Source organism: Papio anubis, chromosome 7 (genome assembly GCF_008728515.1).
Source record: "Papio anubis isolate 15944 chromosome 7, Panubis1.0, whole genome shotgun sequence".
Lineage (NCBI taxonomy): Eukaryota > Metazoa > Chordata > Mammalia > Primates > Cercopithecidae > Papio > Papio anubis.
Window position 1 is genome coordinate 47,167,436 of NC_044982.1, and position 26,406 is coordinate 47,193,841.

General features: G+C 39.8%; 1 protein-coding gene across 3 annotated transcripts in view; it reads right to left on the reverse strand.

The window, feature by feature from the left end:
- The window catches only part of DAAM1 (dishevelled associated activator of morphogenesis 1), a 180,839-nt gene that overhangs the window by 20,148 nt on the left and 134,285 nt on the right, over positions 1–26,406 (reverse strand). For 2 of the 3 annotated variants that reach the window (XM_003901875.3, XM_009211623.3), the window contains exons 9-18: positions 25,181–25,247; positions 24,843–24,960; positions 24,271–24,409; positions 23,927–23,985; positions 20,535–20,722; positions 19,713–20,012; positions 19,300–19,407; positions 12,785–12,814; positions 11,014–11,120; positions 3,213–3,297 (exon numbers count right to left, since the gene is read on the reverse strand). In XM_003901875.3, the coding sequence (XP_003901924.1) occupies positions 3,213–3,297; positions 11,014–11,120; positions 12,785–12,814; positions 19,300–19,407; positions 19,713–20,012; positions 20,535–20,722; positions 23,927–23,985; positions 24,271–24,409; positions 24,843–24,960; positions 25,181–25,247 (1,201 nt within the window). The remainder of the gene's footprint in view (positions 1–3,212; positions 3,298–11,013; positions 11,121–12,784; positions 12,815–19,299; positions 19,408–19,712; positions 20,013–20,534; positions 20,723–23,926; positions 23,986–24,270; positions 24,410–24,842; positions 24,961–25,180; positions 25,248–26,406) is intronic. The other variant, XM_003901874.3, reaches the window with a different exon arrangement.

Sequence of the window (26,406 nt, forward strand, 5' to 3'; positions counted from 1 at the left end):
AGAGAACCAGTATTCAAGGGGCCAGGACAAGAAAAGGAAAAACCTTTAAAAGGAGGCCACGGAGATGCAGCCAGAGAGGCCTGCATGGCTCACAGGGCCACGGGAAGGCAGCATTTCAGCATGCAGCAAGTGGCCATGGGTGCCAACACTCCCAAGAAACTAAGAAAAATGAGGACCCTGCAGTATCCCCTGTGTCCGGCAACAGGGAAGTTGCAAGTGCCCCTGAGAAGAGCTCTAGGGAGGGGAGGACAGTGCAGCAGAGTGGGTGGAAAGAGAGTGCGGATGGCTTTCAAGACTCTGGCAGTGTCAGAGAGAAGACAGTAGCTAGATGGGGATGGGGAGTCTTGAGAGGGGCATGTGTATAAGGTGTGTGTGTGTGTAATGGGTGTGTGCATGGGGGTGTGTGTGCACAGTGTGTGTGTAGGGGTGTGTAGGTGTGTGTGTGTAGGGTGTGTATGTGTGGTATATGTGTGTAGAGACTGTATGTAGGGGTGTGTTTATGTGCTAAAGGCTGACACTTGAATGAGCTTAGAGAGGGTGGGGCTGCAGACCTAGAGGAGGGGGCAGTCAATCCAGCTGGGGTCCTGACTAGAAGGAAGGAATGGGGCCAGAGCAAAGGGAAGGGATATCCCCTCCTTCTTAATGAGATGGAAGTGGGGGAAGATGGAAGTAGATGCCAGGGAGTTCATAGGTCTGGGGGCCTGATAGCTTCTAGGCATTTCTGCTCCTGAGTTCAAACGGTGACACTATTCAGGATGTATCTTGTTCTTTCTCAGTGCAGGGAAGGAAGGGAGGAAGGCAAGAAGAAGGGAAGAAAAAGAGAGAGGAAAGCATCACTCCAGCCTCCCTCAGCTTGGATTTTTACCCACTGGGCAAGGAAACTGAGTTCTAGCCTCAGGGATCCTTTCACTAATTTGCATAGTCCCCTCTCTCCCTGCAAACTTGTTGTGCTGAGCCCACTTGTCCCCTGTCAGAATAACACAGTCACTACATCTCCTTTGTCACCTAAAAGCGCACAGGACCCACACTAAAACTCAGTCCCCTCTCAAAGGAGAGTTGTGTAAAGGACTGTATGTGGGTAGTTTTAAGAGAGGATGGGTAGTCAGGCAAATATCTGGGAATAAGGATAAAGATATGTGTTCCAAGAAAGAAGAGAGTATAGCTCTCATCTGAGATCAGAGCTCAGCAGCTGCAAGCAGCAAGAGAGGAGGGGATGAAAGCATCCACCAGGCACATCCTAAATAGGAGTAAGGAAATGCTGGCATCAACACTTGTCTGGGAAGAGTGTTGTATAGAGGAAACGGAAGTAAAGAACAAACAGTAAAATGGGGAGGAAAAGAAAGAGCGTGGGAGATGACCAGAGAGCAAGACACACACAGAATTATCAGGAGAGGCCAGGTCAAAAAATATCCTACTTGGCCAGATTCTGCTTCAGTAGACTGGTTTTCTTTGTTGCATTTATTTGAAGTACATTCTATTTGCACTGCAGGCCCTTTTGGCAAGATTTTGAAATCCTTTCCCTCAAGGAGGAATTTTGCTGGATGCAATTCCATAGTAAACAGATCTTGTGGAATTTTAAAACATACAACCTTGTTAATAGGAGCTGAAGCCAGGAGGACTAAAGTGGCTTTACACATAGTCCTTCACTCTGGGTTAGCACATTGGGTGCAGCAACTTGAAGGCAGGGTTACCTGGGAGGGGCAGAGGGAGCTAGGCTCCACTGTCCCAGAGCAAAGACTCTGTGTGACTGGTCAACAGCGAGGGAGGGAAGGGTGTATGGAGGAGCTAGAAAATGCTCTCAAAATAAATTTTGGGTTCAGGGGACACTTTTAAACCATTCATACACAGAGCACCCCAAGAGACTTGAGAACATAATCATTAACTATTTTGATAATTAAATAAAACCTTTGAAGGACAGTATGAAGAGTTTTTCCACAGCAAATGTGAGGGTTTTCCCCCAGGACTATTCCAGCTGCAGAGGTTGCAAGGAGTGGGCAGGTCCATTAGGGAGTGACTCTGCAAACATCATTCCTCCCTGCATGGTGTCTGAGACCTTCGAGACATCAGTGAGAACCATGGAAAACACACGTGCAGATAGACAGGTGCTCTACCCAGAGCAACTTCGCCACTCAGGATTACTGTTAACAACACAAAATACCCTTATTCTCTGCTCTTGGAGCAAAGCACGCCTACAGATGCAACTGGAGTTCGGTCTAGAATCCTAGTTGCTTGTGCCCACAGTTGACCTTAGGTAGACCTGGCTCTAACAAATGTGGACTTCTTGACCAAAACCATTCAAAATGTGAGCTCATCCCCAAAACAATGAGACAGAAGGATGGAACAGTCTTACAGAATTCTGAGACTATCATCACAGAGCACAGAAAAGTTAAGGCCCAGACCAGGGGGCAGGGGGCAGAGACAGGTGAAAATCCCTAGAATATGTGCGAGATCAACAACATTGTTATTTGGGAACAAGTAGACAAAGAAGCCAAACAGCCCATGACCCAGTTGGAGTGGCTACAAAGAAATGCTATAAAAATACTGGCTGCTTGGTCATGGATAACAAAAATTATATCAAGATACTATGGGCAAAGATGTATACTGACTGGGTGTAAATCCCATTCTTGCTACCCCTGGCATTTAAATTTACTGCTATTTATGACACAAGAGGGTGCTGTACAATGTACAGAGGTGAAAACTTAGCCCCAAGACATTTACAACTGCCTTGTGACACACATGTGTGTTTAGATACAGATGACAGTGTGAGGGGTTTAAAGTTCATTTTCATGGTGGTGGGTCTGGTGACCAAGACACAAATTAGATTTAGAATTTAGTAATGAATCAGCTTTTGTAGTATGGTTTGCAATCTCACAGTGCTAGTGAGATTCGCAGTATTCCTGTGAAACACAGATTTTCTTCTAGAGCTAGATTTATATGATTTACTGAGGTATAATGACGTAACTGCAGCTTGAGGGATGCTGTGGGTCCCAGGCATTTGACAAACTTGATCTTCCTTCTCACCCATCAGTTTGGGAGGCAATGAGAGAATAAGGTCATTAAGTTTCCTAACACAGTCACATGGGAAGTTGGTTCAGCCACCTCATTCATAGATGAGGAAATGATCCACTAGCAACAACCGGATGTTCTCAACATCCCTCTCCCTGTTGATGGTCGCTTTTCACTTCTGCTCTGAGATACATCTGGTAGCTCACCTGTTCCAACATGTCCTTGGGCAGATCTTCCTGTTCGTCCATCGTTAGAATTGCCCGTTTGATTTCATCATTGGATAATTTCAACCTGGAGAAAGAATATTGTTATTAACCATATTGGTTTGAGTATTAAAATTTAACATAATTCATTTTGCTACGCCAGCTGCTGATTTTCAAGTACTTTTTTCTCAAAATCTCTCAGTGAAAGCTTATTTCCTGACAATATTGCACCTAAAAATAGGATTTTAAAACTGCTTTAACATTCTTTCAGGGCTTTGTAATGCTCTGCTGACACAGAGGACAAAGCTGCTATGTTCTATGATTTAGTTTCCTTAAGCAAAGGATTGGAAGATTAGAACTAGGGAAAATACCCATACACAATTGTTTTCTTTTACATTTAGGATCCATGAATTGCAAGTGGGAGGACAGAACTAAGTTTCTGACCTGTTTATAAGTCAGGAGTGTTTCAAGTTTGCTATCAGGTAAAAAAATGGGTTTTGAGAAGGTTAGAAACTACATGTTATTGTTAAAAAGTTGAGCAACAGATAATATGCAAAATAAAATATATAAGTACTTCATAGTTAAGGCATTTTTTTAATAGACGGAGAAACTGGGGCCCAGAATGGCCAAGTGATTTGTCGAAGGTCAAACATAAAAAACAACAGTAACCACAAACTCACAACTCTTGACTGCTAATCTCAAACTCTTTATACAAATATCCCTTATCTAGTTAATGTTTCATAGGGAAGGATTTAAGCAAAAATACAAATCTGTTTCCTCATTTTCTGTCTACCGTCAGCTTAAATGATTTACTAATTTAATCAGGAATCTGTGTCTTGATTGTCAGAACAACAAAGTATTGACTGTAAAATATAAAACATAATGTTAAAATGTATTTTTATTAGATATAACAATAGTCTTACCCAGGGCAAAAAATCTTGATCACATTATTAGCTGCAACAAGAGAATCACTCCTTTGTTTAATTTGTAAGCATTAGACCCAGACTTTTCCTTTTTTTTTTTTGATAGAAATGGGGTCTCACTACGTTGCCCAGGTTGGTCTTGAATTCCTGGCCTCAAACAATCCTCCTACGTTGGCCTCCCAAAGCACTGGGATTACAGGCGTGAGCGACCATGCATGGTCTAGGCTTATTTTTAAAATCTTACTTCCTTACAACCTATAACTAATGTGGCATATTAACATGACTTGATTTGTTCTTTGAGTCTATGCTCTTAAAAAAGCATCATCATATTTAGGACTGGAGATAAAGACGTAAACACACAAATATAGAGCAAGATGTACACATGTCACATGCAACTTTTGAAGGTAGGGGCTTTGGTGTGAGACACGATGGGTCCCAGTCCTGTCTCCGATACTTCCTGGTCAGTGTGACTAGAGCAAAAAATTTTTATTAAGCCTCAGTTTCCTCATCTGTAAAACAAGGATAGTAATAACTACATAACTGCATCCCCCCTGCCTCCCCCCAGAAAGGGTTTCTGTTTGTATGTGTGCACATGAGGATTAAGCAAATGAATGCACATAAAGTGCTTAGCAAAGTTCCTGGCCATAGAAAGAATGCAATAAACTATATGCACGTTCTACAAGGCAGAATTTTTTACACTAGAAAAACAAAGCAGCAGTACCTTTGTATCCTTAATATTCATATGCAGCTAAGAATCCATTAAACAGTGCTTAGTATAATGGTAATTATGATCACTTTCCAAAGCACTGTCATACCCATTATTTCACCAGTGTTTCCTCTCTGTGTATGACACCCATGAGGCCTGAGAGTGTTAAGAAGGAAATAGAAGATGAGGTCCTTATTTTAACAGTGATTATAGTCATTGGGAGAACCAGATGATAAGCTGAAATCCTCAAGACACATGCAGATCAAGATGAGGGCTGAATAAGTGAAAGCATGCACTCAAAGGCAGCGAAGGAGAAGAGAAGCCCCAGGTGAAGCTGGATGAGGCACCCCACCAAGGATGCCTCTGGCTTGTCTTTTTCTCTAGATTTGGGACCTGATTATGTTAAAACCATCCACCTTGCTATTTAAACTGAATGTTATTTCATGTGCCATTAAGTAGGGAAGAGAAGGAAAAAATTTGGGAATCCTACTGTACTAATACCATTCTCTTCTATTTCATGTTCTCAAACCCAAATAAAGCATCTAGGCAAAATGCAAAATTGTTTAAGGTGACAAATAAGGCCCATTCTATCACCTCATCTGAGCTGTGGTGTCGTTATAATCCCTACGCCGTTACAGGAGCCCTTGCCCTGGCAGACTTCTTCAGATGGTTTTTGTCATTGTTGGGACAACCATTTTCTCATGAACATGTTCCCCAGAATATCGTGTTAGGAAATTCCCCCTGCTTAAATGGAACAATTTAGCTAAATTGGCATGGGTAAAGTACACAACAGGGAAAAACCGACTCGCAGCATCAGGGCCTCAACTGGGTAGCCCTAGACTCCAGGACACTAGAAGCCCTTGAGTCAATTTAAGTCCAAACACCATTGTGCGGCCATGCAAGGCCAAGGAATAGTAACAATAGGGAGGGCTGAAACTGCCACTAATGAAAACCAACTGGCTGTGAAAACATCTATAATCAGGAGGAGAGCTCTGCTTACAGGAAAAAAAGTAAATTAGTTCTGTGTCCTTTTCACACGGAGTTGAAGAAACCATTTTATGGTGTAGTTCTGCTGAGTCCTTCTGTTTTGCATTTAAAAGAAAAGGAGTTGAAAATCAGAGTGAGAACAATACTTGAAGTATCAGATTTGCATTTCATTAGCTCCCCATATGGAGCACAGAACTTCTTGCTTTTGAAATTGTATATATTTATGCTCCTCAACCCCCAGAGGCTGTCTGGACTAAACACTAGCTCTAATTCAAAACAATTTTAGTTTCTCTTAATGTGGCCCACAAAGAGACTGGAAACTTTAATGGCTAGTACTTAAGAAAATCTACCTGTCAACGTAACCCCACGCATTCGGCCTGTTGGATCAAAGAAACCCTACCTTAAGGGAAAGGGAAGAAAAGTACCCCGCCCTCAGGGATGGTTCTATAGGTTGCAGAGTTCTTAGTATCATCTGTCATCCACAGAATCAGTCTCTAATCTCTGTAATTAATTGCTTTTAAAGCTTGGCAGTGTTCTGAAGTGCTGAAGGGTGGCAACTTTTGAGACATGTACTCTAACTTTCTTTACAAGGCAGGAAACAAACCAGCCATCTTAAAACAGTATTCAACTCTAGGTTGCTCTACTCAAGTATTTCAAAAATTTGCCAAGAGAATTGGAACATCCAGGCGTAATTAAAATAAGTTAAGGATGGATGGCTAGATCAGCCTTAGCTCTGCTTCAGTGGATTTAGGCCAAATCCCCCTACTTTAGAGTAGCTTTTTGTGGTTTACTACACCCAGGCTGCCGTGCTAAGTGAGCATCTGGAAAAAAAGAACGGCAGAACACTTCATAAAATTGTGTTTTAGGTGGGTTCATTTTGCAATATAAACCTGCTTCCAAGTTGCTGTCTCCCACCCCCTGCCACCCCCCAGCCTTTGGCGGAGAGAGGTCTGTTTTACTGAATAAAACAGAGTAAATTTTAAATTGCTACATGTCACCCATACACACATAGACAGTAGAAAAGTTGCTTATTCCCTGAGGACCTGAGGAACAAATTCTCTAAGATGTGCCCATTCTACTCTCTTCCCATGAAAGTACGGTCCCTCGTGCCTGTAGCTCCCCATTCAAATGCACACCTTTTAGGCCATCTCTTTCTGAGAGCTTCGAATGATTTGGTCACTCATGCTGCAAATATCCTACTCACTCAGGCATGGGGAGTGCCGGCACCTCCTCCCTGCCTTGGCCTCTTTCCAACTGCCTGCTTGGCTCCAGACAAAGCTGTGGCAGGTGCCCCTGACCAAAAGGTCCACTGGCATTTGTAAAATATGAGGAAGACCTTTAAGGTATAATCTTAAATACTGTGAACACAAGCGCTCACTAAAATATAGCCCATGGAATATGCCACAGGCTTTCACTGTGGTGAACTTTGGTGTAATGATGGCATTGCCAGGAAATAAATCCCTAGACAGCAAGATAAGAAATAGGGAAGTTCACCAGCTTTTGGGAATGAAATAATCAAGAAAGATAGTAAGTGTGGCAAGGTGGGAAATGCTGACATAATCTTTGAAACATTCCTATTCATTGTCCCTAAGCACAAAATCAGCCTTCAAGGGCTTCTTCATCTCCCTCGAGGTTGTCTGTCAGTCATCAGGTCTCACCTGGATAACAGAGACCCTTATCTGATGGCTGCCCTGGTCCAGCTATTAACCTCTTCTAACCTGTCCTGCGAAACCGAAAGACCAAACTAAAAAACCTTATTAAACACACAGTGTCCTCCTCCTGAACAAACGGCACCAGTTCTGATCCCATGGATACATAAACAGGACACTGGGCAGCTCCTACGCAGGCACCCTTGCCAGCGCTGCACACATGCTGGAGGAATTCTCACAAGCTGCTGCAGGGCTGCTACCTTCATGACCTTCATTTTATAGATGAGGAGGTTATGATGTGATCCTGGGCTGACTTATGCTATTAGAAATGCACAATGCCTGAATCTCGGGCTCTCCTGCCTGGTTTCATTCAACCCAATTGATAATTCTCTGCCAGGATTGCAGGGCTCTCTTTACTAGCTGTGCTTATGTCCCTCCCACATCCTTGCTGCTCCACGCCTCCTTGACACTGCCTTCCTGGCCCCACCTCTCGTTATATAACGGTCCTTGCCTTTGAGGTCCACTTTCTACAATAAGCCCTGCTAGTGCCCCTCCTACATGGCTGAGCTCCGTGTCCTTCAGTCAGACCAGTGTAAGCCCTGAACTGCACACAAATCTCACAGGTGTCATTTTCTTCTCCAATTAGCCATGTGCTTTCAAAGGCAGCAACGTTATCTTAACTTTTGGTATGTCCTGTGGCACTCAGCACAGTGCTGGGCAAAAAAAATGCTCCAAAGTGGTGACTAAGAGAATAAGTATTAAACACGTTTTCATATTTCTTTCTCCTTTTATGTCCCCAGCTCCTTTTCTGCATAGTAATAAATTGCCAACAAAAAGGGAAGAATGAAAAGTAAACTGCTAATTGGTTAAAAAACTAAATAAAATACAAATTATAATAAAATCTGCTTAATTTTTTCACTTTTGCCACAACATTTAACTTGTCGTTCCGTGCTTTCCTGATGAGAGAGTAAAACAACTGACCACTGAACACAAAAGGATGGGGCTCTGAACCATCCACGGGAGAGAGGCTTCAGATCCTGATCAATACAGCCCGATGGCCAACAGGTCAAATCGGACTCAAAATTACTTTGTCACACACACTTTTTAATTGTGCTCGCTGTAATAACACTTATACACCAAATTGGATTTTAATTGATAATCTGACAGATATGAGGTCAGTTCTTAAAACTGTCTTAAAAGAGTTTAAATACATTCAAGTTCTAAGTCATCTCAAAAGTGTCAGCGCCTAAGGCAACAAGGGAATTTATATACCACAAATATGAACGAATTCCCTCAATAACAGAATGGAAAATCTGCCAGAAAGAGATGTAACCTTATCTATAGCTCGTGTAATTACCCTGGTTGGTACTTAGTACTACTGAATAATCTGTCAATAAGGAACAAGGTCACTGTTTTTACTCTAAAGGCATTTCAACACTACAGAAATTCTGGGCCAGGCGCAGTGGCTCACGCCTGTAATCCCAGCACTTTGGGAGGCCCAGGCAGACGGATCATGAGGTCAGGAGATCGAGACCATCCTGGCTAACATGGTGAAACCCGGTTTCTACTAAAAAAAAATACAAAAAATTAGCCGGGCGTGGTGGTGGGCGCCTATAGTCCCAGTTACTCGGGAGGCTGAGGCAGGAGAATGGCGTGAACCCGGGAGGCAGAGCTTGCAGTGAGCTGAGACCGTGCCACTGCACTCCAGCCTGGGTGACAGAGCGAGACTCTGTCTCGAAAAGAAAAGAAAAGAAAAGAAAAAGAGGGGGGAGGGGAGGAGAGGAGAGGAGAAGAGAAGAGAAGAGAAGAGAAAGGAAGAGAAGAGAAGAAAAGAAAAATTCTGTGACAGCTCCCTTTGCCAAGCGTTTTAAAGCATTCATCCGGATGGCACAAGCATAAAATACAGAGAGAAATTCTAGGATGTAAGACAACTCCACAACTTTCCCAGTTAATTTAATTTTGCTACTAGGAATACTATTTATAAAAAGGTAACAAAACAAATTGTTTACACTATACAGCAGTCTTCCCTTATTGGAGAAGAATATGTCCCACGACCTCCCAGTGGATGCCTGAAACTGTAGATAGTATTGATCTTTACGTAGACTATGTTTTTTTCCTATACTTACATACCTATGGTAAAGTTTAATTTATAAATCAGGCACAGTGAGAGATCAACAATAACTAAAAATAAAATAGAACAACTACAACAATATATTGTAATAAAAAGTTATGTGAATGCAGTTTATCTCCAAATATCTTATTGTACTGGACCGTGAGTAACTGAAACTGCAGAAAGTGAAACTGTGGATAAGGCGGGGACTACTGTAGAAGAAAAATAAGCAGACCTTCAAGTGGTTTTCAGTGGTGTCTTCCTGAGGCAGATAGATATTTTATCTAACCTGGGCATAGTTCATGGAATAAAAGTCAGAATAAATACAGGGTATGGCCATTTACACAGCTTTCAGCCAGAGGCAGAAATAAAATCCTAACAGGATGGTTCAGGTTACGTTACTAGTTGCATTAAAATTCAAAGCTCTCACTAAGGTTAAATTTCTCTTCACTGAAAGAAACATTTGCTCCCTGAAGTAATACATATCTGGCTAAGAATCAACTTCCATGAAAACCAAGCAGCAGCTCTTTGTGTTAAAAGAAATTCATTCTAAGAACATCTAAATAATAAGGACTACTACGTTTCCTCTCTTCATTCTCCCTGAAAAAGAAGTCGCCTTATGCCAGCCTCAGTGCATACACAACATTCCTTCCAGAATGTAACTCATCTTTAAAGCCTCAACATTCAGGATTTTTACGTCTTCACTCACTCCATAAGCATTCGGTGTCTTTGCCTAATGTGAAAGTTCCTTTTAGAGAAAAGAAGAAACTAGATACAGAAAAGCTATTTGAAATGCCCAGAACAACCTGACAACATTGCCCGAAGCTGCAATCAGATTCCAGGCTCCCAAATTTCCTTTCTTCTTTTCAAGTTCCAAGGCTGTGATGGTTCACTAATTATGAGAAAGATTTCTGAACAGGGCTGAACTGGATAAATTAGCATTTCATGGAGGTTTGAGATTTACATATCCTTTTAGCTATAAAAATGCTCAAAAAGAGCATGAAATCATATAACCTTGAAATGTAAAACGGTGACATTAGAAAGCAAAATAAAACAAAGAGCCTTCATCTGTTGGTCCTGATTCTGTGACAATGCTACTAAATGACCAAAATATCTCTAAGGCCAAGAAGTGTAAATAAAAGTCAAGTCCATTTTACAGGCTTTCTGGGAAGAAAAGATTGACTTAGGATGTTCTGCCTTTAAATTTAGAGGTCTGTGGAAATTAAACTTTGAGAAAGAAGGCATCCAGCTCTGATATGTTCCACTAGGAAAAGTAAGCACCAAGAGCTGTTCTCATTTTAACAGAAGGGGATCCAAAGAACTGTACCTCAGCAGAGTACAATTAAAACAAAATCACTAACATGTGGTTTTGAGCCACAGAATGGAAATGTTGGTCCTACTAGAAATGTTTATTCAACATCAACAATACCTCGATAGAAGGATGTTGCAATTCTGAGCTCTCCGACCATCAATCACCGAAAGCTCTTTGACTTTAAGTTTGGAACTCAGAGTGTCATCAATGGCATCTGCTTCTTTCTGTAAAGAGCACGAAAGAAATCCATCAAAGTCCAACAGGGACATTCAGACTTCAGACACACACTTTCCATTTTTGTTCACACACACATACACACACTCTACACATACACACATGGGCAAAGCTGAGGTGGTGAGGTGGGGAGTGTGGAGAGATGGTGGAACTGAAACAAAGGCTACAGTCTAGTTGGTAAAGGGAAATAATAAGAAAAGCTGACCACCCACATTTGAAAAAGCATTATTTGGAAGAACAAAGTGCTTCTAAGTTGAAGATGCTAAGTGTGCATAAATTATCAGTGAGTGGTGCCCTCCCTTTGTCCCCCAAATTCCTATGGACTGCAGACAGAAGAACTGTCACTATGAATCAGGCTCAGCTGAGGCTTGCCATTGCCGGTCCAGCCACTTGCAAGGCCCATTCACCCCAGAACCATTTGCATCCTGAGCACTCAAAAAAGCTAAACGATAAAACCTCCCAAACATCTTCATGTACGACAGGAAGCTCCCAAAGCCAGATGGTACCTTTCATTACTCAGGAGCCTGATGGACAATGGGAAGGGGCAGTTTGAGGCATGAATTCAGTTACCTGAACTAACAATAAAACACTACTTGCATATTCTGTTGCTGTACAGAAATCTGTAAGCTATGATGGCCAGTTATAATTTCAGGTGGAACAGACAAAAAATAAGTATGATATACTGTTAGAGTAAACTGAGCTTCAGGGGTATTGGTAATAATAAAAAGTTCAAGGCTAACTTGATAAATAACAAGTTTGATTTCATTAGCAGTGAGAATAAATTAAAAAGTTAGTGTTTTAAAAATGTAAGAAAACTGATTATTAAGTAGCTCTTTCTTTTACAAAGTTGTATCTATATTTTACACAAAGAAAGAATCTTAGCTGAATTCTTCATTCAACTTACCTACAGAGTTTCCTCATTTGATGAGGAGGCTGAATTAAAGTAGTATCTCTAAAGTCTGTTTAAGTTCTAAAAATTCTATGTACTTTCCTACTAAGCAGCGTGAATTTATGGAGAACAGCAAACATTATCAGTTCTACAAACTACAAAATCTTGGATCAGACTGCTGTTTTTAACATGAGTCTGTACTACTGTTTAAATTTTTGCAGTTTAAAAAGAAAATGAATTTGTAGTGACGTGACTGCAATCTGGCTTGCTCAGACACTACGCCTATCAAGCATCGAAATTCAACTGCAGCCTATGCAATCTACAAAAAGTACTTGATTCCTATCAGAAGACAATAGTCCAAGTCTTATATACACCATCAAGCCTTTTTCAAATATTTCCCACTCAGGAATTAGGAGGAAAAAACCAAACAATTATATAAATTATTATAACAATAACAGTAGCATTAAAAAAAATAAGGAAACCAAAGAGCTCTAGAACTGTGTACCAGTTCAGAAAACAAAGGTACCATGGAATTTATCATAGAAGGCACAATGTGATTGAATGTCAACTGTCTCATGCTAAAATTTCAGGCGAATCTCTAGATATTCATTTAAGAGTTGAAACCCAAAGTGGAGTTACCTAGGCATGAGATTACACTATGTAAAAAACAAAAGCAAAAACAAAACCCTGGATAACGAAGAGATTTCAAGCTTACAGTGAGCCAAGGAGTTATATTAAGCAAGCTTTAGGTAGTAGCTCACTTACCTGCTTGGAGTTACTGTTCACAAAGAAATCCTACAGCCATGGCAGAGGCATGGAAAAGGCAAATCAGATATATGCAGTTCAGAAGTCACAGCAACAAATGGGGGAAAGTCAAAGCAGTCAAGGAAACAAGTGATGTAGGGTAAGAGATGATTTATGCTCCTGGGATCATCAATGAAAGTTGATGAAGATGAGAAAGTTTGGCTGAATACCATGAAGAGCACAATACTAAGCATTCAGGGTAGAGAAAGACGATGACATTTGCTGTACCCAATTTTCAATAGTGGAAAATCAAATGCAGAAAAGACAGGGCTTAAAACACCTAAGAAAGACCCAAGCTGGGAAAGGAACAAATCCTCTTTGAAATGACCACTGGCTCCATTTATTCAACATGACGATTTTACTTGAAGCAGGAGAATGTCAATCAATCCCATCAACTTGAGGAAACTATTCCTACTGTTAATAGGAAAACCAAAAATATATAAAAAAATAAATAAACTTTTTTTGATGGAAATAATCTCCTGTCATCTTATGTTATAAGGATGGATTGAGAAAAGACAGGTTGAACAACTCAAGTCAGTAATATTAACCCTCAGCACCCCTATAAAGTGCAAATAATGCCTGTAGGTGCTACATGTAGGTATGAGGAAAAAGAACATGCAATTAAGAGAAAATCAGTGATACATGTGTTCTGCAGCCATTGGTGGCCCTGTCCTAACTGCCCAGGGCTGTTCAAGCATACAAGGTCAACAGTCTCTTCTGGAAATAGTTTTTAGAAAAGACTTGGAGTGAAAAAGGGGATGAGGAAGATGTAACTGACATGCTGTGAGAAAGTTACAGCATACGTCGCATATTTTTGCAATGCTGAAATGAATAAGGCTTTGGTGTGCAAAACACGCCCCAGTTTTCGGGCCAACAGCTTGCACAACCAGCATTTGCTCAGCAGATTCCTTAAGGTCTCATTGGTCTCAGCAGCACTGCCAAGGCCAATTTTACACAGATGAGCTGTTTCACATAATTCCTCTAGTGGGAAACAGAATGTGTCCTCCCCTCGCTCTAGCCATACAAGGGGGGACTGCTTTTCTAGAATGGTATTTGAAAAACAATGGATACTCCTCTGATATCCCAGTTCTCTTTTGTCTCTGTTATAACTGCCAAGTTGTCTACTCTGAAGCTCCTTAGGACTCTTCCTGTAAAAGCAGTTTCCTTTCAAGGGCAAAAAAGACTATGGTGAAGTGAACTCCATGAAGTCATCTTAACCTATTTTTTTTCTCTTAAAGAGAGAGTTGCTAGTTGAACTTAGATTCTGCTCTTACTGTCTGACCCTCAAAGAAGAAACTTTTTTGAAGTTCACTGGCAACTCATCCTATTTTATAAGTTCCCAGTGTCAGGAAAATAAGACTTCTGACCTCTAGTATAGAGGCCTGTGGAATCAGGCAACTGTTATTTACCGGGTGTGTGGCTTGGGGCTCAGTCTGTCTGTCTGTAAAATGTGGTTAATTAACAACTGATTAGTGTGAAGATTAAACAGGATAATCATGTAATGCGTTGTGTAGAGTACCTGACACATAGGTACCTGACACGTACGTATGAGCTCAGTACTTGAAAGCTACAATAATACAATTATTTCATCTTTCAAGCTGATGATCAAGTCTACTTATTCCCCTTTCGCTCTGCTTTCAGTTGAGCTGAAAAAATAGCTGGTCAAGATCTCCCATTTGTGACCACCATCAGCAATAAGTATAATAGTTACTAACTATGTAATATATTTTCTTTCTAGAGGTGAGGATGAAGAATACCAAGCCAGAGTTTCTTCAATTATTACCCTAAAGATTCCACTTCTTTAGAAGTCCTCTACTTGGCACATTAGAAATAAAATCATAAAGCTTATGAGTTTCATTGAAAGGGGCATGTTAGAAATAATGATGCTTCCAGGCCTGTTTCAAGTAAGTTAACATTCTTTTTGAAAGCTTATTCACTGAAAAATCAGAGGGAAATAACAAAAGATACTTCTAATTGGCTTGGGTCAAATGTGGTAGAATCACTTATATTTGGCTTCACCTAACAGGATGTCTGGTTTTTCCAGGCAATTTCTGGCATAAAGCTTAGGGCTTGGAGTATAAATAGGAAGTTGGGACTTGCATTTTCAGAAAGCAGTGCTGATAGTGCTATAGATTGAATTCCACAATGGGATAATGACTCAAAACTTTACAGATAATCATAATTCTTATGTGAATGGTTTTAAATCTTTTTGAGAATTTTGTAAATCTGGTAAAAATTAGGAATCTCTATCCAGAAAAATTCATACACTATATTTATATAAAACCCTGCATCTGATTAACTCTTACCATGAAGCCCAGTTATAGAACTTACATTTGGTCTCAAGAAAAAAGAAAAGAAAAAAAAAAAACACCACTATTTATAATTCTCTCTTCTGTTTTCATGTGCCATGGCTAAGGATCAAGCCTATTGAAATAAATATCTTAAATCATAAAATTTTTCAATGTGAAAATTATATCTATAGAATAAAAATTGTAAAGGGAATAAAAAAGGAAAATGATAATTTATAAAAAATCAGAAGATATCATTGAACGCTCTAACTGGAGCCCCCAAAATGTCTTGTGTATTACATATAAGCAGGAGAGGTTGGATTCTGGAGCCTGGGACCACAGTTATTCTTTGTTCCTAACCCAGAGCAGAGGCTTTGAAAAGTTTTACAATGTGATGACAATAGGATCCTTAAGGAAGGGCTGTCCTCAAGCAAAGACCAGGGGGAAGGAAGAGATAGTGAGCTGTTAATTTGTTGCTACAGAGATATGACTCCCTTTAGGTAAATGTAGTGCCTTTAGCTCATTTCCCCTCTATTCAATTGTATGGATAGAGAGAAATGAATTTATAGCATCTAGGGATGAAGATTTCTCACAAAATGGAGATGAATATTGTTTAATTGTATCTGAAAAGTACTGCTATGCAATGTGCTACCATTTAAATCAGTCTTTTGTGGCTGACCTGGAAATCATGTATAATGCAGTTTCAATGAGGAAGAGAGGACCTGAGATTCAAGACATTGATTTTCAAATGAACTTTTGGAATGTGAGTGGAGAAATAACTGCCTGCTATTAGATCCCATTTTATGTGGCACATAAGTTTACATCATCAGCTCTGCACACCTCTGATATTTGCACTGAAAAAAAATTCTGAATAGGAATAGTCTTGTTCTTAAAGCTGGAGTTAAAGAAAATCCTATACAAAGTCTGACATTTATAACGAATAAAAACCATGGGGAAGAACAACGTGAAACTGAGAATTATGTCCCTTTGGAGTCACTAAATACACACCAAGCCATATTTTTATTATCTATAAAATATGAATATCTACTCATAGAGTTGGGGTTGAGCATTAAGGAAGAAAATAAGTATAAGAACTCCTTGAGAACTAAATCTTAAGGTTGATGAGATTGGGAACTGTGTATATCATACTTGGCATCAGGAATGTAGTGGATGCTGAATATTAGCATCTTGTAGTCCATATTATAGTTATTTATAGCTTTTTCTCATCTCTGCTTTTATACTATAAGTTATACTGTGGGCCTGTGCAAAAATTTAACACACTTTCATTCTTTGAATTACTTTGTATACAAAGCAGACAATATAAGTTCTGATTTTAATGATTCCTCAAATCAACTGGATATATTTTATGCAGATATGTGTAAGCGTATACGTATATGTGTGTGCATATACATGTGTGTCTGTGTATATCCCATAAGTGTCATTTCTCAGTATTCATCTAAATTATACTAATTCGATATTACTGAGATTTTTCCAAAATCTTACTCTGTGCAGGGTTCCTGTTGCATGCATACAGGTAATGGTATTCATGCCATTACCTTTGTAATGTTCCTTTGCCTCTCTGGGAATTGTATCTAGCCAAAAACTGGCTGAAGTCCAGAGAGTTTGAACAGGGTATCATGACTCTGGAGGGAGGAAAGAGGAGACATCATGGAAAAAAACAGATCTACAGTATTCATTTGGGAGTAGAAAAGAGAGCAGTTCAAGTGAATTATACAATGCACTACCAAGACTGAGATGAAAATGCATAGGTCTTGAGTATTCCCATTGGTCATGAGATAAGGGGACATTCAATGACAGGTGCCCCATTTCCTTTACTGTGTCCTATATATTCCAACTACAGTGTCCACATCTTTGGATTTTCTATCAGAATTCAGTAAATTCAATAAAATGGCTCAAATTATCCTTATTTAGAAAATATATTTATAGTTTAAAAATTCCCATTTCAAATTCTTGCACCAAAAGGGAAAACCTACTTGAATTACTCAAGCTGATCAGGTATACTGAAATTTTTCTCCAGGAAGTGCTATTGAAAATATGGTCACAACTGATTCTACTTACTGGTCTACTTAGTGTTAAGTATAACTGAAATGTTCTGGACTCTCCTGACTGGAATGCCTACTGATTACTTAAACAGTGTTGGTTGCTAGGAGACAATTACCCAATTGCTAGGCTTTCTGCAATCTTGTCTCCCAGAGCTCTTGAGAACTGTCCACATATTTGTCCCAGAGCATTTTGGCAGTATCCTTCTGCACCTTCTGCTGAAAGCCAGTTAATTATGAGTCTTGTAAACTTAGGTCTTTCAACCACCTGCCTTTATAATAAATGCAACCCACATGCTCAGACTTGAATAGCATCATTTGGAACAACTGTTGCTTTTCCTTCCTTTAATTTACTTCTGAACGTTCTTAAATCTTCATATTAGGCAACCAGCACGGAACAGTATCAGCGATCAAAACTGAAGTGGGAAAGCAATGGGACATGTAGCTAGGTTAGAAGATTATTTGAATTATCAGGAAATTTGCTACAATGGCTCAAGATTCCATGTCAAGGCCAAGGAGACACCTTCTCAGGACAGCAGACAGAGAAAGAGGCGGCATGTTGCAGCCAATCAGGAATGAGTCTGGTCACAGTCCCTGCCACACGAGGACTCTAAAGACAACTTTTGTCCTTTGAAAGATAAATTGTTTTGCTTTCTATTGGCCAATGCCTTATCTTCATTGTGTTTTTTTCATTTTCCCTTATTTGGTGTGTATAACATTGCCCAAGTTTGCCTTTGTACTTACAGTAGGGGTGGGCAGCTGAGGGCTCCTGTTTTAAGGGTTCATGTCACTATGGCAGGCAACAGCCTCTATTTTTGTATTTTATTAAACTAGCATAAAATGCATTGCAGAAAAGCTTTCCCTTTCTTAAGGGAAAATATTCACTTAAATATTGGCTTCCTCCCCCCGCCCCCGCCCATTTCAAATGTATCAAAGGCCATTTTGAAAAACAAAACAAAATGAAAGAAAAAACCCTTAGTTTTTGTTTCTCCCCCTAGCCTGAGTCCATCTACTCTTTTGGTGCTCAGTACTTCTTTTCTGATACACTCTTTCTTGGGGACTAAGCCAAGGAAACCAACTAGGAAGTCTGCTGCTTGTTTAAGGATGCTCCACCCATGATTCATCTGGGAGTTAAAGGCCTCTCAGTAAAGCCCAAGGAAAGCCCCGTAAGAGGCCCAGCATTCATGTGTTCCTGTTTAGGATGAACTCTGCTCTCCCCATCATTCCTCTTCTTCAGTCATACTTAAGAATCTTTCTTCTCACACTACTGGACTCAAGTTTTCTCTTCTCAAGACTTTGATGATTTGGGATCCTACTCTACCTTTTCTTTTTTCTTCTGAAACTCTCCAGGCCTGGCCACCCTGCTGCGTTCTCTTCTGGTCTAACTTTAAGAGGCTCTATCACGATGCCCTCTTGAAGAGCAAGAGGCACTACACAGATGTGACCGGGGCTCACACAGTGATGCCTGTCAATGTGGAGCACCAGCAGGCACCAAATCACATGTTTTTGCTACTATTACAAAAGCTTTGCTCACTTTTCAGTAGTGTCTCTGGTCCTATTTGCACCACTGCCATCTCCCCACTTGCTCAGCCTTTACAACCCCACTTCTGTTCATGACATATAGTAAAAACTCCTAAGTTCCATCTACTGGCCAAATTATAGTCATTTAAAAATCTTTGTACTTCTCAAAATTCCATCCATTTCACAAAGCATTCTGCTTCAAATGGTAACCATTTGATATGTATTTTTTAAAAATTCAGATGAACCAAAATAGCTTTAGATACAAACATTGTGGGGTGACAATTTAAGTTATTTAACTCTTCTACTTTCTCCTGGTGAACCATTTTGACTAAATACAAGTGACAGCATACAAAACTCTTTACACCAATAGAGACAAGGTCTTAGACATATACCAGATATGAAACTCCCTAACAAGGAGCTTATATACCTTCAACTGTTCACATACAACTGACAGGCACTTGGACAGAGACATGGACATGCACAGGATAGATCCAACAGCCTAGAATTCATATGCCTGTCACATCATGGCCATGGCTGATGGGCCAGGGATCATGCATAAGACATGATTTTTCTACCTTTTTGGTGTCTGGAGGGCATATGCTGTTACCTGCTGTCTTTGATAGGCAGAGAAGGTTCTTTCCAGGTCTTCAAGATCTAGAATTTTGAAGACTTTTGTATCATCAATTTCGGTCCATACTGTTCCTTCCAGTTTGTTCTAGAAACATCAATGTAATAAGTGCTATAGTTTACAGTTATACATAAAAAGAACAGGCATGGTTATTTAAAAAGTGCTTCTATCCCAAATTTTTCAGTCTACCAGACACTCAAAGTGAGTGGGTTTCAAACAATGTGTCATTTATTTCAGAAGCTTTATCACTTAAATATCTGAGCTAGTGAGAACCCTGGGTCCACACTAGAAAATGAAATCATTGAACAGCCAGGGCTGTTTTTCCTTTCAGTGACAACACAGTGAGCTGCTAATGCTATCCATTAGAGGGAAAATTGGAACAAACGGCTTACCTCAGGCAGTTTAGACCAGTTGAAGGATTTCAGGGCATTTGTGGGCTGAGGAATGCTTTTCTTCTTGAGTGCCAGGCCCATTGGAGCACCAGGAGGTGGCATGACTGCCCCTAAGGGAGGAGGCCCTGGGGGAGGAGGAGGGCCACCTGGAGGGAGGGGAGGCGGTGGAGGGGGAAGAATCCCACTTAGTAGAGGTGGGGGTGGCGGGGGAGGAAGGAGAGATCCAGGCACAGAGGAAGGAAAGGGCCCTCCTGGTGCTCCAGGCGAGGGTCCACCTGGGACTGAAGCACAGATGGCCCTCTGAAAAGATAAAAATAGGAAAAGAAAAGATCAATGGAAGAAGTAAATTCAGTGAATGATTTGAGAGTCTGTAACTTTGCCTGAAATGTATATTATAGAGAAATTCACCCTTCTAAGAATGTTTAAAGGATCGGTAAAGTCGAATGGACTCTTTTGGGCCTTCATGGACTCCACTGCGTCAACCTTTTGTATCTGACACTCAAGCACTTGTCTGGGATGCATTCATATCTCTCTCACTTCTTGCACCATCACAGACAGTCTGGTTTTCATGAAGTCAGTTTTCACTTTAAGAAGCTAATACAATTTCCTTTGCACTTAGATTTGTATAGTATTTTAAAATGCACCCCCCAAACTGCCTCCACTGCCTACATGATAGCAGAGGGAGTGAGTCTCCTAATTGTGATTAATCATGAGTCATTTCAAATTTTATTCCCCCAGTATGAAACTGTCTACTTAAGGGTGAGGGGCTCTAGGGTCAGTGAGGCCTTGGCAGCTGCCCGTGAGCTGAGCGGAAGACCTCACCCTGCTGAGCTCATGGAGCTGTGCTGTGAGGTCCGCCACCTGCTGCTTGACTTGCTTATGCTCAGTAGTCTCCTTTTCAAGTTTCTCTTTCATTTTATTTAAGGTCTGCATCATCTCTTCCTTCTCTTGAGTCTTGGCATCACACTCTCGTTCTTTCTTTTCCAGTTTCTGTTGTAGCTCATTGTGCTCTACACGTGAAAACAATTGGACAAGAAAACAGGAGAGTCTTCAAAGCTGAAGCATTTTCTCTAAAAAAAAAAATTGACTGAGGATGATGGCAGAGATTATGAGGATCTTTATTAGGTAAATATTATTCCTCTTCTCCATCAAAGGGAGCAACTCAAGGCTAAACGATGTTTGTACTTCGAGTAGGCTTCGGATGAACAATGTTATTAACTACGTTCTGTAAAGAGACTGAAGAAGAGAGTCTACACTCAACAGTTCTAAATACAAAACAAAAGTCTGAGTGACTACTTGTGGAGGAGAATGGTACCTGTTTGGTAGTTGATTCAGAATCTTGTCATTAATATGGTTCTTTAGCAATACAAGGAAAAAAATAAATATTCAAATGGCCTCTTTTCACAAATTAGAAATGAGACAAAGAGTAGTTTGGCTTTTATGAGTTAGGTTTGCCAGCTCACGTCCAACCAGCAGAAAGGCTGGAAGGGAGGATCTTACTTGTGAGGAAGAGCTGCCTTCAGACCCAGGGTTTGTCCCCAGAGGGAGTCACTTCTCCCATCTCCCCTCAGAAGGCTACTTGAAGTATTTTATGCTTTCAGTAAACAATTATTAAGACATATGAAAGCAAATGTTATCTCAGTATTAAATATCTTAAGGGGAGTGGTGTCAGTAGAACGCGAGAATCATGGTAACATGGGGGAGAAAAACATTGACTCTCAGCTATAGTTTTACTGACTTCCTCAATCCTGCTATAATAAAACAGGGCATCCAATTCAGCATAATGCATATTCACATTGCCAATGAATATAAGCTTGCAGAAAGGCGTGATGAATTTTGGAAAAGAGAACTAACAAAGTTTAGGCTGCGGATTTTTATTTCAAATACATGGCCCCAATTCCTATTCTTTTTATATCAATAAATCCACTAGAGGTATAACCCACTGGGGCAGAGCTACACTAATAGAGCTGGTCTCTATTTCTGAAATTTGGTAACACATTTAAATTCTTGTTTTCTCTGTCTCTGACCTTCTCTCTCCTGAGTTCCCCCAAATTAGAGTTTACAGAGAGGAGTTCAACCCACTAGAATCCTTGGATTTTGCCAACAATCCACTTCTACCACTCTGTTGCTGCTTCCCTAACTTTTCTAGAAATACATCTAAAAATGACCTCTCTAGATCCCATTTTCCTTCTTTTATCTCCATTTCATTCTTCTTTCACAATTTTAGGACTAGAAACTTGCCTTCCTCTCACTGGTCATTAGCTTTTGATGAAGCTGGCTGTATTTCAGAATTACCTGAGAAGTTTCAACATTTCAAGACTCCCCAGACACTATTCCAAGAAGTCTATTTTGTATGTAGATGATAGGGCTTAGATGATCCTGATGTATGCCAGGTTTGGGAAGCTCCAGCCTAAATGACTCTCTCCACAAATGGTATCTATTTACCACTCAGTCACTAAGCTTTTATTGAGCACTTCCTGGGTGTGCTGCCCTAAAGAGAATTCTCCCCAAATATTCTCTACCTTTTAGGTCCACAGAACTTCTGTCTCCTTATCGCTTCTACACTTGGACTACTTTATCAAAATATGCCCTCTTTAATACAATTTTGTCACCTGAAGCTTCTAGAAAAAAAAAAAACTAACGTTTAACTATAATCTTTCCTCTTTTAGACTCTACCCATGATTTCACTTTAAAACATGAAAACAACCTGTTCCTCCCACTGACATTGGTGATTTTCTTTTGCACCATCTCAGCCACCTAAATCCTGCAACAGTGGCTATCATTTATTGTGCAACTAGTATGTGCCAGATACTATGCTAATGTTCTTATATTTGTTTTGCCATTTAATCTTCACAACCATGCTGCGAGTCAGGATTAATCCTCAGGTTGCAAAGGTGGAGACTGGGGGAGAAGAGAGGAAATGACTTAGCCCATCTACACAGTTAGTAAGGGGGAGAGTTGAGACTCCGACCCAGAGCTCAGCACAGTGTCTGACACGTACACGCATTCAACAAGTATTCACCGAATGAACGAATGAATGAATGACTCGAAAGCTTACATCCTAAGTGCTCTCCTCAACCTGCACACTTGAGTCTCCATGCTCTAGAGTGTATTCCTAAAATATCCACTCATTGACTATTTTCTTTTTCGTTTAATCCCTTTACCCTGATTTTTAGTCAATGTTTCTATTATTTTTGCAGCGGTTTCTTAAATTTATTTTTAAAAATGCATGTGCAGTATCACTTATTTGAGAGCAATCTGAATACATATGAGGAACTCGAAAGATAACAGCAGTTAGTTCACATTTGGTATTTTCTGATATCAGTTATGGCCCTGCTTTTCTGCTCAATGGAAATGTGATGACAGAAAAGGAAATGCTTAGGCATCTCTTGGACCTGCTTTTCAGCACATTAAATATTGGGGTGAACACTATTGTATTTCATTGGCTGTGAGTGAATAACTTGGAAAAGGAAAAGGAAGTCAGTTAACCAGTATGGTGAGAGCATGGTGGCTGGCAGTATGACTGTTTCCACAAAGGCGCCAACTTCAATTTGCTAATATTTTAAAACAGGAAGGAAAATTACATACATTTCTCTGTATGGCTGGCACACTGATGGACACAAACGTCTCTCCTATCATTTGATACTGAGAGATACTATCAAAGACATACTCAAATACACACTAATAGCTGGCCAGCTAATGTTTCATAACACATATCTCAGCAATGGTCACTGATTTTCTGAATGACTTCCCTTTTTATAACTGGTACCAAATCAAGGTCATGGACAGAATTGGATTACTGAAACCAAGTGACCTGTTCTTCTCTTTTAAAATTTTGGATAATCCCTCAAGTCCCTTATTACATTTCTTAAAACCCAGTATGATTTAAAGAGCCACGACGGAGTAGGGGAAAGGTTTGGATTACTAGTAGTTAAGAAAATTTGATTTAAGGAATACTGAACAGCAAATGCTATAAGCTTTTCAAAATATTTACATGATTATAATAAAAGGATAAGATATTTGAGAATCAGTATGACAACTAAAATAGCTCAATTTAAGAAGCCCAGTGCAAAATTCCCTTAAAAGATGGAAAAAGAAAGGCTGCTTGCACCAAGTCAAGAAACATCAATGTAAATTTTCAAAATATCTGGAAATCAAGGTCACCCAATAACCAATAACACAGCCTCTTCTCTTATCAGGCCCTTATTATTTACCTTTTCTCATTTTTTCCGCTTGTTCTTTCCACTGCTTAACTTCGTTTTCATTAACCAACCTGTGTAAGAGTTCAAGGAGCATTTATTACAAAAAATATAAAAGGTCCACTGCTAACTGCATTCTCCCTAGGTACAAAAAAAGTCTACTGCAGAGAAAATCCTCAGTGCATGCTTGAAACCCATTTAAGACCAGATGTTACTTAGATATAGTGCAGGTGTATAGTAACTCATATTTGACCCCTAGAACATTTCGGCTCTCCCAGCTGTTACTCTGAAGTTGGATAAAATAAATATCTTACATTGTCACCATTATCTCACAGGCAGCAGAATAAGAGAAGACTTACATTCGTACGACATTCTTAATATTAAAGTTTTCCAAAGGTGTGGAGTCAGGGTCCTGTCCTTTGTCATTCTGGATAACTATCTGCTGTATAATTCTATCTAGTAGTAACCAGTACTGAACAGTGTTGCCACTCCTCTTGTCTAAAAAAGAAAAGAACAGTGAAAAAAAAATCTTCAAGTTGCTTCTAAGCTAGGACAAATATTTGTCAGTGCTGGTCACCCTTTAGAGCCACCGAATCAGAGAGATGTTTGTAACATCTGCACCAATGCCTCCCAAAGTATGGAATTTTGACATGCAATGATCATTTATTTGATTGAGAGGCACCCTCTACCCCTTTCTAAACGGATTGTAAGGCATACTTTTTATTTTTAAAATCAAAATTTTAATTTGTTTCATTGAAAAAATTTTGTAACAACCCTTAAGCCGTGTAGACACACATACTGGGCTGTCATAAAACCAAGGCTTGGAATCCCTGGTGTGCATCCAATGTAATCAGCACTGTGCAGGAGCCAGAACCCTTTGGCCAATGTCCAAACATTCAGAAGCACACATGTGAGTCACAAACGCACTTACAAGGCATTTGGAGGCAGTGGTGCAGGATGGACATGAAATGTGGGTAAGCTTCACTATGTGTCAGCCTCTTCCTGGTCAGCTCAAACATCTGAGTTGCACTTTTTGTGTCTATGTGAACCTATTTTATAGGAAAAAGAAATCAAATCAAACATCTAAGTTCCTCAATTCCCCCAGTGTAAAGTAAACTCAAAGCAAACAGAAGCTAATCCTGCCACTTAGGAAACAAAACAGCTTTGATTTTGCTTTTAGGTGGAATTGGTCCATGTGGACTCTACAACACACAAAGAGAAATAATGTGAACTGATGAGTCAAACCAGAATAATTGTAAGCATACGAACCAGTTCAAATCTTTTGGCAAATTCTAGTTCATCTTCATTTCGGAGCATTTCAAAAAAGTCTAAATGCCTGAAAAATAATGAAAGAAAAGTTATTAAGTAGAACATCCTACAAACACAGGTGCATAAGACCGAGGACATTAATACCATGGTTTTTCCTGACTTTTCAGAGATATCTCAAAAGAAACAATGTAATAAAATTTGAATGCTTCAACTTAGCTATGTTCTTTCTAAGAAAAAAAGACATCACCTGAGTGAAACAGATCACAATATGAGAAAAATTTAAAAGTCTAGGATCCTAGCATATAGTAGGCAATTATTAAAACTAAATTTAAAAGCAATCAAGTTCAGATTCCACTATGGATTCCCTTTATAGAAAAACATGCCCATATACCTATACTTAACTTCCAGCTGAATTAAAGCTCACAAAAGAAATGATCATGCCATTCATTTATTCAGTCACATATTTAGTGAACTCCTACTATGTATTCTACACACCCAGGATACATTTTATGTAAAGTAAATAGAAAATGATGGCAGGTGAGGTGAATAATGTACACACAGTGGTTAGAACAGGTCTCTCTCCAGGGAACTAGGAAACAAACAATTTGGACATCTGCAAAAGATCTTTCGAAGCTGAGGAAATAGCAAGTGCAAAGGCCCTGATGCAAGTGTTTTTGACATGTTCACAGAATATCAAGGAGAAGAGCATGCTGGAGTATATGAATATACAGGAGAGGAGAGACGTGGTAGAGAAAAGCTCTGAAAGCAAGTTGGGACAGCTTAGACATAGTGAAATGATAGCAAACAAGGAAACAAGCAAACAAGGTAGTGGAAATTAACATTCACAGAACGCCTATCAAAGGGGCTAAGTGATTCCATAGGTTTTATAGTCAGTTCTTACAACAGTCTTGGAAAATAATTGTCATTATCATCATCACCACCAGCATTATTTTTTTGCAGTTATAAAAACAGCAAAATTCAGAAAAATTGAGTAACTTCACCAGGATACACAGGAGTAAGAGGCAGGACTAGGATAGGATATGAATTCAGGTCTAACGCTAAAACCCACATTAAGTTCTCTACATAATGTGCTGCTTCCCTCATCAACAAAGTCTTACTATAAAGACGTCATTAGTTGAACTAACATTCTGATACAAGCTCTTTATGTTACAGACAGGGCACAAGTAACCACAGGCCAGCACTTGATGAGGCACTGCATTACACAG